Here is a 12,449-nt window from a genome sequence, read left to right as displayed (position 1 = left end):
TAACTTCAAAGCTACTTTCTGTCTTTATGAATTTTCCTGTTCCAGACATTTCATATAAGTAGAATCACACAATATTTGTCCTTTTGTGTCTGGCTTATTTTGCTTAGCATCATGTTTTCAAGGTTCATCCATGAAGTAGTACAGAGCAGAACTTCATTCCTTTTTATAGCTGAATAAATTTTCATTGCAGGTATATACATTTTGTTCATCCATTCATATGTTGATGAACACCTGGCTATTTCCACATTTTGGCTATGATAAATAATGCTGCAATGAACATTGACATATAATTATTTGTTGAAGTCCCTGCTTTCAACTCCTTTGGGTATATACCTAGAAGCAGAATTGCTGGGTCATATGGTAATTCTATGTTCAGCTTTTTGAGGACCACTACGCTTTCCATACAGGCTGTAATATTTTACATTCTCACCAGCAATGTACCAGTTAGAGTTTTCATTTCTCCACATGTTCATCAACACTTGCTTCCTTGTGTGTGTGTGTGTATGTGTGTGTGTGTGTATGTGTATGTGTGTGTTTTAATTTCAGCCATTCTAGTGGATGTAAAGTGGTACAGTGTATCATATTGTGGCTTTGATTTGCATTTCTCTACTGACTAATAATGTTCAGTGTCTTTCCATGTACTATTGGCCATTGGTTTATCTTCTTTAGAGAAATGTCCATTCAAGTCCTTTGCCTCTTTTTAAATTGGGTCATATTTCTTTTTATTGTGCTGTAGTAGTCCTTTGTATATTCTGGATATTAAACCAATATCAGATATGTGATTTTCAAGTATTTTATTCCATTCTACAGATTGTCTTTTCACATCCTTGATAGTATCCTTTGATGCACAGACTTTTTTTATTTTGATGAAGTCCAATTTACCTAATTTTTCTTTTGTTGCTAGCCCTTTTGGTGTCACATCTAAGAATCTATTGCTAAATCCAAGATCAGAAAGATTTACCCGTTTTCTTCTGTTTTATGGTTTTGGATCTTATATTTAGGTTGTTCATCCATTTTGAGTTAATGTTTGTGTATAATGTGAGTTAGGGGTCCAATTTTATTCTTTGCATGTAGAAATTTAGTTGTCCCCATACCATTTCTTGAAGAGACTATTCTTTCCCCCATTGGATGGACTCGGAATCCTTGTCAAAAATCAATTTGCCATAGATGTATGAGTTTATTTATGAACTCTTTATTCTGTTCCATTTACCTATATGTCTATTCTTATGCCAGTCCCACAGAGTTGTTTTTTTTTCTGTAGCTTTGTAGTAAGTTTCAAAGTCCCTCTTTTAAAAAAAAGATTTTGGCTGTTCGGGGTCCTTTGCTAGTCCATGTGAATTTGAAAATTGGCTTTTCTATTTCTGCAAAAGAAAGGCCATTAAAATTTTGATAGTGATTGCATTACAACTGTAGATCAGAGAACACTCAAAATTTAACAATAATGAAAGAAACAAACCTTAAATGGGAAAAATATTTGAACTGATACTTTACCAAAGAAGATATACAGATAGAAAATAAACATATGAAATACCTAGGAATACAGCTAACCAAGGAAAAGCAAGATCTCTACAAGGAGAACTACAAAACCCTGCTGAAAGAAATCAGAGACAATACAAGTAAATGGAAAAACATTCCATGCTAATGGATTGGAAGAATCAATATTGTAAAAATGGCCATACTGCCCAAAGCAGTGTACAAATTCAATGCTATTCCTATTAAGCTGCCAAGGTCATTCTTCACAGAACTAGAAAAGCTATTCTAAAATCTATGTGGAAGCAAAAAAGAGTCCAACTAGCCAAGCAATCCTAAGCTAAAACAACAAAGTTGGAAGCATCATACTACCTGACTTCAAACTATACTATAAAGCCACAGTAACCAAAACAGCATGGTACTGGTACAAAAACAGACTTGTAGACCAATGGAACAGAATAGAAAACTCAGAAATAAAGCCACACACCTATAACCATCTGATCATCAACAAGGCTGACAAAGACAAGTAATGGGGAAAGGGATCCCTATTCAATAAATGGTGCTGGGATAACTGGCTAGCCATATGCAAAAGATTAAAACTGGACCTCTTCCTTTTACCATATATAAAAATTAACGCAGTGCATCAAGATTTAAATATAAGACATCAAACTATAAAAAAATCCTCAAAGACAACATAAGAAATACTCTTTTCAACATCAACTTTGGCGAAGAATGTTTGACTAAGTCCCCAAAAGCAATAGCAAAAAAAATACAAGAAGACATATAAGTGTCCAACAAACATGAAACAATGCTCAACATCACTGATTATCAGAGAAATGCAAATTAAAATCACAATGAGATACCATCTCACACCAGTCAGAATGGCTATTATCAAAAAGTCAATAAACAACAGATACTGGAGAGGCTGATGAGAAAAGAGAATGCTTATACACTGTAAATGTAAATGTAATGTAAATTAGTCCAGCCACTATGGAAAGCAGCCCAGAGAGTTCTCAAAGTTAAAACAGAGCTACCATTGGACCCAGCAATCCCATTACTGAGTATATACCGAAAGGAAAATAAATCATTCTACCAAAAAGACACATGCACTTGTATGTTCATCACTGTGCTATTCACAATAGCAAAAACATGGGATCAACTCAGGTGCCCATCAATGATAGAGTGGATAAAGAAAATGTGGTACATATATACCATGGAATACTATGCAGACTTAAAAAATATTGAAGTCATGTTTTTTGCAGCAACACGAATGCAATTGGAGGCCATAATCCTTAGTGAATTAATGCAGGAACAGAAATCCAGATACCACATTATCACTTATAAGTGGGAGCTAAATATTGAGCACACATGGACTTAAACATGGGAACAATAGACACTGCAGACTACTAGATGGGGGAGGAAGGAGGATACTGGAGGTTGAAAACATACATATCAGGTACTATGCACACTACCTGGGTAATGGGATCTCTGCCCTAAACCTCAGCATCATACAATATTCCCGTGTAACAAACCTGCGCATGTACCCCTGTACATTCACTTCTAGCAGGGATGCAAAACGGTACAGCCACTTTAGAAAAGTTTGGCAGCTTCTTACAAAGCTAAGCATAGTTTTACCATATGATCCAGCAGTTGCACTCCAACATATTTATCCAACTGATTTAAAAACTTATTTTCTTACAAAAACCTGCACAGGAATATTTACAGTAACTTTATTTATAATCATCAAAAGCTGGAAGCAACCAAGCTTTCTTCAATAAGTGGAAAAACAAACTATGGTATAAATGTACAGTGGAATGTTATTCAATGATAAATATACATGAATGAACTCTAGGTGCATATTTCTAAGTAAAAGAAGCCAGTCTGAAAAAGCTACATACTTTATGGTTCCAATTGTATGACATTCTAGAAAAGATGAAAATGTAGAGTCAGTAAAGAAGGTCAGTGGTCGCCAGAGGTTTGGGGAAGGAAAGAGAGATGAACAAGTAAAGCCCATGGAATTTTTAGTGCAGTGAAACTATTTTGTATGATACTGTCATGGTAGATGCATGACATGCATTTGTCAAAACCCATAGAACTTTACAGCATAAAGAATGAACCTTAATGTGTCCAGATTTTTAAAAAATTATTTAATAGGTTGGGGGATTCCAGGAAGGAATGCAGACTATGACAAGAGAATCTAATTGTATTACAGATGTATGTAACAATCTCAGTGAAGAGGGTAAAGGGAAAAAATTTTTGACTTAAGTAACTTTGGAAATGAGTGGAGTTTATTAGACTAAAGGCGAAAGGAACTGCACATAACCACTGTACTCTAATTTATAAAGTTGTTTCCCACAGTGGTACAGGTTAACCATTTTGAAACTGCTATATGTGTATACTGAAATTAAGCAATTAAGTACATAAATGGGAGATGGTCAAAGCCAAGCTTTTTATTGTTGGAGTGGGAATTCACAGTTTAGCAAGGTGATGGGGCTAAAATGATCCATGTGGTAATGAGTTCACATTGGAGACATTAGTATGAACTTATATTCAGCTTAATATAGGTTCAGATGGTTAAATATAGAAACATTTATAGATATGTGGTTATACTCCAGTTTTAATATACACATGTATATTTCCTTGCTCTGTCAACTGACAGGGACTAGAAATAAGCAAGGGACACAAGTAGTAAATAGTGCCCAAATCTTGCCTTCTAATACCATGCTCCGAAAAAGGAATTGGGGATCCTTGGAGAAATGGCTTAGTCTAGGACCACGGCTGGCAATGTACAAGATGAACCTGGAGCATCTTGTAGTGCCAGAAAGGAATTTCAAAACAAAAACAAAAACAAAAAAACAACCAACCCACTACTGCTACATTATGGGTAGTATGTCAAAGAAATCCAAGAGCCAACTGAAAACACTCCCAATGGCCAAGGCTAGGAGTAACTTTACAGTGGAGAAACCTGACAAGCATGACTTTTGGCCACTGATCAAGGTCCGTATCAACAGTGATAATCGCATTTATTATATGTACCCATGGTCTGATGTGATGAAAATGGCACTCTACTTCTGTGATCTTCCTTCCAAAAACCCATAACCAAAATCCAGTCATGAGAAAAACATCAGACAAGTTCCAGTAGAGGAGTATGTGCAAAATACCTGACCAGGGCTTCTCCAAACTGTCAAGGCTGTCAAAAACAAGGGACATCTGGGAAACTGTCAAAGCCAAGAGGAGCCTAAGGAGACATGATGACTAAACTTAATACAGGATCCTGGATGGGTCCTGGAAATATAAATATACATGTATATACATATATATACGTATATATATATACTTATATATCTATACACATACACATATCATTATATACATATATTTATCTATCTATATATATGTTAGATAAAAACTTTTAAAAATCTGAATAAACTAAAGGCTTTAGTTAATAATAATGGATCATTACTGGTTCATTGACTCTAATGAATGTATAATACTAATGTCAAATGTTAATAATGAGGGACACTGGCTGAGGGGGTATATGGGAACTCTGTACTGTCTTCTCAGTTTTTCTGTAAATACTGTTTATATTAGTCCGTTTTCACACTGCTATAAAGATACTACCTGAGACTAGGTAATTTATAAACGAAAGAAGCTTAATTGACTCACAGTTCCACATGTCTGGGGAGGCCTCAGGAAACTTACAATCATGGTAGAAGGCGAAGCGGAAGCAGGCACATCTTACATGGCAGCAGGAGAGAGAGAAACGGGGGAAGCACCAGACACTTATCAAACAACCAGATCTCGTGAGAACTCACTCACTATCACAAGAATAGCATGGGGAAAACTGCCCCTGTGATCCAATCATGTCCCACCAGGTCCCTCCCTCAACACATGGGGACTATGGATTTGGATTACAATTCAAGATGAGATTTGGGTGGGGACACAGAGACAAACCATATCACTGTTCTAAAAAATAAAACATATATATATTTAAAAACAAGAAAAATGCTGATGATACAGATAGTTTCCCCATTTTTTCCAATGAGGAAGCTGAAGTTCAGAAGTGTCAAAGTAATTGGCACAAGATGACCCTCCTACTTTAACAGCAGAGGTGGGATTTGAGTTGAGGGCCCTTTCTACTGAGTCACACTGACTTTTACCTGTCTGTGGGTGGGACCCCTTCTGTTCCTTTGTCCCCTGAGTATGCACTTATATGTGGGTGTTTTTTTCTTGTTTTTCCCAGGGGATGGCCTTTACCCTTGAAGAAAGGCTGCAGCTTGGAATCCACGGCCTAATCCCGCCCTGCTTTCTGAGCCAGGACGTCCAGCTCCTCCGAATCATGAGATATTACGAGCGGCAGCAGAGTGACCTGGACAAGTCAGTACCTAGCGTCTGTTCTCTCCGTCCAGTCCTTGGGCTGAGCTGTCTGTTTCCTGTGTTTCACAGAGGGTTTTCTGGAAACTCTCCAGCTAAAAAAGGCTGAGAGCCCAAAGAGATCCCAGACTCAGCCCTACCTTCTAAAGGATTCATGGTCTCCCTGAGAGACAAGGCTTGTTATGACTGAGACACAGCTGACATGTCCTGGGGGAACTGGGAAGGGAAACTGCATTCCTACTAGTGGAATCTGGAAGGGCCTCTGGGAAGTGGTAGAAGCTGAGTCAGCATAAGAAGCACTGATAAGATTGCAGCAGACAGCAATGGGGTTCAGGGAGAACATTTCATTGAGAGGGACGAACTGGAGCAAAGAGGTAGAGACAGGCATGTTAAGGAAGTGGTACGTGGCTTGGGTTCCTGGAATTATGGGGACGTGGTGGGGGAGAGGGAAATGGACAGGGGACACCTTAGGATGGACCTAGGTGTCATTTGTTGGAGGCTATGGGCAACAGTTAATAACCCTGCCTCCTCTCTGAGTTCTCCTCCAATGGGGATTCAGACATAAAGAGCCAGTGGGGAATCACAGGGTCAACTTTATCAACTTTACTAAAGAAGGCAGTCACTTCCCAGGTTGAATGGCTATAAATGGGCACGGCTAGAATTTGAACACAGAGACTGGCTCCAGAGTCTATGCTTTTCATTTCTCTGCTATGCCACAGCTAAGATGCAGCAGAGACCAGTGGCTACAAGACCAGACGCTAGTACTAGACTGAGTTCAAATCTATATTCTACCTCTTAATAGCAAAAGTTACTTAGCCTCTATGGGTCTTTTCCCATTGGTAAAATGAGTACCATAGGGAAAACTCATAGGGTTGTTATGAGGATTAAATGCCTTAGTATTTGTGATGTGCTTAGAACAGTGCCTGGCACATAGTAGGCCGTATGTCAGTGTTTGTCAAGTAAATATGTCACCTTGTTATTGGCTCTAGCAGAAATGTAGGAAGAAGATAAGGAATCCCCGTCTTAGAACAAACAAACTATAGAACTTGGCCAGTTCTATCTATAGAACAAACTGGCCAAGACTTTGGGTCCCTGAGGGTGTGGCTGTCCCCCTAGGAGCAGAGCTTAGCAGCATGCCAGGGTCACCCTGCACTCATATTCCTCTGTTTCCCTCATACCATCCATTGCTTCTGAGTGGTGATAAGCACAGAAGCCCCTGCTCATACCTCCACCCCTACTCCCAAAGCTCTAAACTCGAAGGATGTTAGTCACGTTAACTCCAAGGCCATACTGTAGTCAGGCCAAATATCCTCTCCCTCTTTTTTATCTCAGTCTGATTGGGTCTAGCTAAGTCACTCTGAAGAGCAAGCCAGAAATTACACAATGAATTCAACTAACAGGATGAGACACACCCTAAGTTTGAACAATCTGAACCTTCTCCTTTTGTTAAATTTATAAAGAAGGAATCAAGTCCAAAGTGAAATCCTCTTTCCTACAGATATTAAGCTCTAAGAGTTAAATTCAAAAATCCTTCCCTCCCCAGTTATTTCCAGCTTGATGGGCCTCACTCATAGGCCTGGGGAAACATTCCAGGCTCAGGGACAGAAGAGTGTGCCCATTACTGGGAGCTCTAGAGGGCTTGCCCCTGATGCTGCTTGACCACCTTGACCTGCTTATTTCCAGGAGTCCCTCATTTTACAGGGTGCTTGGGGACACGCTGAGAAAACTCACCATCTTCTTTTGGGTAAGGGCAGTGGTGTGCTGGTAAATCTTTAATAACTGGTTATCTGTGTGGGGTGAGGGGTGGGGTAGGAAATTATGGAATCTGCCGGATTCCATAGTGTAAATACTTGTACGGTGGCTGATTTCAGGTTACCAGTTTGACATAACTGAATGTAGAATTGAGAAAAGATGTGCACAAATGGCTACTGGATAAGAGAATCCCACACTGGCAATGGGCTGAGATCCTGGCTCTTCCTGAGTATCAGTCCTCTCTTGCTAAAAACACCTTACAGAGCACAGTTTTTAGTTTTCCACCAAACGACTAGTTCCTTTGGTACAGAGGAAGAGGTTGAGACCCAAGAGGTCACACAAGACTTTCCCAAGTTCACACAGCTAATAAACAGCAGAGCTGGGATTCAAACCCAGGATCCTGATGTCATGCCCAGTGATCATTTCACCAGACCACAGACATTTTTACCCCTGTTAGAAAATTTCTCCCATCCCACCCCATGCCAGAGCATCAAGTACCTTGGTACTCTCCGCAAGATTATTATCCAGAAAGGTTGTGATATTAGCAGTCACACTTAATTGTGAATTTCAACCCCTAGGTTTTCTCTCACAGAGGTTTTTGCATTCTTAGGAGTTTGAATGGAAGCCTCTTTCCCTGGCTTAGTGATTTCAGGTTTCAGGGATTAGGTAAAAGAGAGATTATTTTTGGAAATCACAACTCGTGACAGGAACCAGCCCAGTGTGGTAGGAGAGGCCAGTCCTAGAGCGTTTATATGCCAGAATTTTCCTTGACCCTACCCCACCACCAGAATATTATTATGCTATTGTCATTCATTAATGTTCACATAATATCATAAGCATCTTGAACAGTGGTTGAGAGCACAGATTCCAGAGTCAGACTGCTTAGATTCAAATTCCCATACTGCCATGAGACTTGGGGTGAGTCAATTTCTCTCTACATTAGTCTCCTTGCCTCTAAAATAGCAAGAATTATAATCCCTGCTTCACAAGCCATTGGAAGTTTTAAAGGAGTTAATGTAAAATATTTAGAACAGTATCTACACCATGTATAATAATAAGCATCGCAAGCAGGTCATCTTCACATTTCGTAGCTGTTGAAGCTCATGCTCAGGGCAGATGGCTTGCCCATGAATGTTCCCTTGCAGCTGAGCAGGAACAGGAGCCTTGGGTCTTTGCACCACACCACAGAGGCATCAGGGCCTGCTGCTACCACATGTCAGCTTGCTTTTTCTCTCCCTTTACAAGGTACATCATTCTCATGACACTCCAAGATCGGAACGAGAAGCTCTTCTACCGAGTGCTGACTTCGGACGTGGAGAAGTTCATGCCGATCGTGTACACACCTACAGTGGGGCTGGCCTGTCAGCACTATGGCCTGACCTTCCGCAGGCCCCGGTGAGCCCCTATGGAGTGAGGGCTCCGGGAGGGGCTGCCTCATAGAGGGGAATAAATTCTTTCCACCCTTCATGCTTATTGGGACCCTAGAAGCTAACTCCTGATTGGGTCAGTGGTCCAACAAAAACACATTTGATTTTAAGCACTTGCTCAGGAAAATGACCCTGTAAGCAGAGAAATGAGTGAAAAGAGTAGCTAGCAAGGGGATATCAAATCTTCTTCACCTCCAAATAATAAATGCCCAGCATGCTCAGAGTTGGCCTGAGACAGAGTTCAGGTTGTATTTCTCTCATTATCTACCTGTCACTTCTCTCGCCCCCTCTGGTCACTTCCAAAGTACCAACAGCTCTCCTGCCAATTCAGGCCAATGAATAAGGGAGTGTTGGATACCAAAGACTGAATTCTTTTGATGTTTGAAAAACCAGCATATCTTCATTTGGGCTTGACTCAGATTCCACTTTAAATGTCATTTTATTAGACAAAACTTTGGCACTCCATTTTCTTTCAGAGCCAAAGAATTTTGAGCAGTTTTCTAAAGCAATCAGTTTTTTTTTTCATAATGACTTCAGAATGTATGATAAAAAAAAAAGAAAAAATGGTAGAGTCCTCGGTGGAAGGTGCCTTATAATTATAAATACATAGTTCTAGCACTAATGTTAAAAGAGCTACCTGGTTTATTATATGTAATGGAACATTGTTCTAGTCTACATTCAAATATGTAAATATGCAACATACTGTGCACAGATATGTAATTTACATTTATGTAGAATTTATAAGTCAGTGTTTGTAAATCACGCGTTATATGGGGAACATGTAATCATGGATTCAAAACGGCTTTTTTTTAACTTGGAAAAACAATCTTCTAGGTTTGTAGCCAGCATTTCGGTTGAATATTACAAGATGGTCACAGTGTGTTCCCAATGCCAGTCCTGTTTCTTTCTGGATCCCACTGTTACCATTGGCAAAGGATAGCACATCAAACCTCATCCTGATGGTGGTGTGTCTGGCTGTTGCAGCAGACACGTCCTCATCACTCAGAACAGCTAAGCTTTTGCAAACCTATAGAGGCTTACTATGCCAGGGCCCCATAACAGTTCTGGTCTTCAACATGCTTCTTTCAACAGGAAAGAGACTCCTGTTCTCTTATTCTCATTCCCAAAACCAATAGTGGCAGAGACATTAGGAGCTGATGGTACATTTCTGAAGGATGCAGGACTCTATGTACTTCCCTGTTCCTTCTCAGAAATGATCCTTTCTGCACAGATCAGCTCATGGCATTTCATCTGAGGCATTTAGCAGCTCCCTAGGGCTTAAAGAGTCAAGCCCAACAGTCTGAGAAATCTAAGCCTGTGACAGCCCAGCTCCAAAATTCAATGTTCTAGCTACTCGGATTTGTTCTCCATGCCCAAGTACACCGATGTTCTTCTCCATGCCTTTGCACGTATGGTCCTGTCTGCCTCAAACTCCTGCATCTCCCCTTTCCTTGGTCTCCACTCATCACAATTCTGGTTATCCTTCAAGGCCCACCCCAAGGGTCAACTTCTCCACGGAGCCCTCCCCCATCCCCTCAGGTTGAACTGACCACCCCTTTCTTGGCCTCGTCAAAATCCATTGCACATACTTCATCTATCCCATAGTTTTCTTTTTGGTTTTCATGTTTTTAGTTGTTTGCATATAACTCTCTTCTACTAGAATACAAACTTCTTGAAGGGGCAAGAAATTTGATGGATCTGTTGTGTATTCTAGACTAATACTTGGCAAGTAATTGTCACTCGGTTGGGAAAGTAATGCTGTGTACTTACTGTGAAGAACTGGTTCTTTGCAATCAGCCCCGAATTTTAATCTCCTTGACCCTGGGTGATTTTCTTATCCTCTCTCTGCCTTAATTTCCACATTTATGAAATTGAGGTAACAATACTACCTGCCTCAATCATTATGAGGGTAAAATGAGAAGTGTGGATCAGGTACCTGGCATAAAATTGGAACCAGATAAATGTCAGTGTCTATTTCTCTTCAGTAAATATTGTAGAAATGAGAAAGGATTGATAGATGTAGAATCATATTATACTTATGCATGTTTAAATATTTACCAAGAAAATTGAATCCTGAATGGTATTGCCTAGGTTTTCTTCTAGGGTTTTTATGGTTTTAGGTCTAACATGTAAGTCTTTAATCCATCTTGAATTAATTTTTGTATAAGGTGTAAGGAAGGGATCCAGTTTCAGCTTTCTACATATGGCTAGCCAGTTTTCCCAGCACCATTTATTAAATAGGGAATCCTTTCCCCATTGCTTGTTTTTCTCAGGTTTGTCAAAGATCAGATAGTTGTAGATATGCGGCATTATTTCTGAGGGCTCTGTTCTGTTCCATTGATCTATATCTCTGTTTTGGTACCAGTAGCATGCTGTTTTGGTTACTGTAGCCTTGTAGTATAGTTTGAAGTCAGGTAGCGTGATGCCTCCGGCTTTGTTCTTTTGGCTTAGGATTGATTTGGCGATGTGGGCTCTTTTTTGGTTCCATATGAACTTGAAAGTAGTTGTTTTCCAATTCTGTGAAGAAAGTCATTGGTAGCTTGATGGGGATGGCATTGAATCTATAAATTACCTTGGGCAGTATGGCCATTTTCACGATATTGATTCTTCATGGACTTCATGATTCTTCAAGGACTTCCTGTCTAAAACACCAAAAGCAATGGCAACAAAAGCCAAAATTGACAAATGGGATCTAATTAAACTAAAGAGCTTCTGCACAGCAAAAGAAACTACCATCAGAGTGAACAGGCAACCTATAAAATGGGAGAAAATTTTCGCAACCTATTCATCTGACAAAGGGCTAATATCCAGAATCTACAATGAACTCAAACAAATTTACAAGAAAAAAACAACTCCATCAAAAAGTGGGCGAAGGATATGAACAGACACTTCTCAAAAGAAGACATTTATGCAGCCAAAAAACACATGAAAAAATGCTCATCATCACTGGCCATCAGAGAAATGCAAATCAAAACCACAATGAGATACCATCTCACACCAGCTAGAATGGTGATCATTAAAAAGTCAGGAAACAACAGGTGCTGGAGAGGATGTGGAGAAATAGGAACACTTTTACACTGTTGGTGGGACTGTAAACTAGTTCAACCATTGTGGAAGTCAGTGTGGCGATTCCTCAGGGATCTAGAACTAGAAATACCATTTGACCCAGCCATCCCATTACTGGGTATATACCCAAAGGACTATAAATCATGCTGCTATAAAGATACATGCACACGTATGTTTATTGCAGCACTATTCACAATAGCAAAGACTTGGAACCAACCCAAATGTCCAACAATGATAGACTGGATTAAGGAAATGTGGTGCATATACACCATGGAATACTATGCAGCCATAAAAAATGATGAGTTCATGTCCTTTGTAGGGACATGGATGAGACTGGAAATCATCATTCTCAGCAAACTA

General features: G+C 39.7%; 1 protein-coding gene across 3 annotated transcripts in view; it reads left to right on the top strand.

Annotated features, from left to right (window-relative positions):
• The window catches only part of ME3 (malic enzyme 3), a 231,982-nt gene that overhangs the window by 99,193 nt on the left and 120,340 nt on the right, over nt 1-12,449 (top strand). For 2 of the 3 annotated variants that reach the window (XM_054438021.2, XM_063671305.1), the window contains exons 3-4: nt 5,714-5,847; nt 8,842-8,991. In XM_054438021.2, the coding sequence (XP_054293996.2) occupies nt 5,714-5,847; nt 8,842-8,991 (284 nt within the window). Of the gene's footprint in view, nt 1-5,713; nt 5,848-7,466; nt 7,589-8,841; nt 8,992-12,449 lie in introns of those variants that run through there. The other variant, XM_063671306.1, reaches the window with a different exon arrangement.

This window comes from Pongo pygmaeus, chromosome 9, assembly GCF_028885625.2.
Source record: "Pongo pygmaeus isolate AG05252 chromosome 9, NHGRI_mPonPyg2-v2.0_pri, whole genome shotgun sequence".
Classification (NCBI taxonomy): Eukaryota; Metazoa; Chordata; class Mammalia; order Primates; family Hominidae; genus Pongo; species Pongo pygmaeus.
The sequence above is the reverse complement of the archived record's forward strand: the minus strand, read 5'-3'. Positions and strand labels throughout refer to the sequence as shown.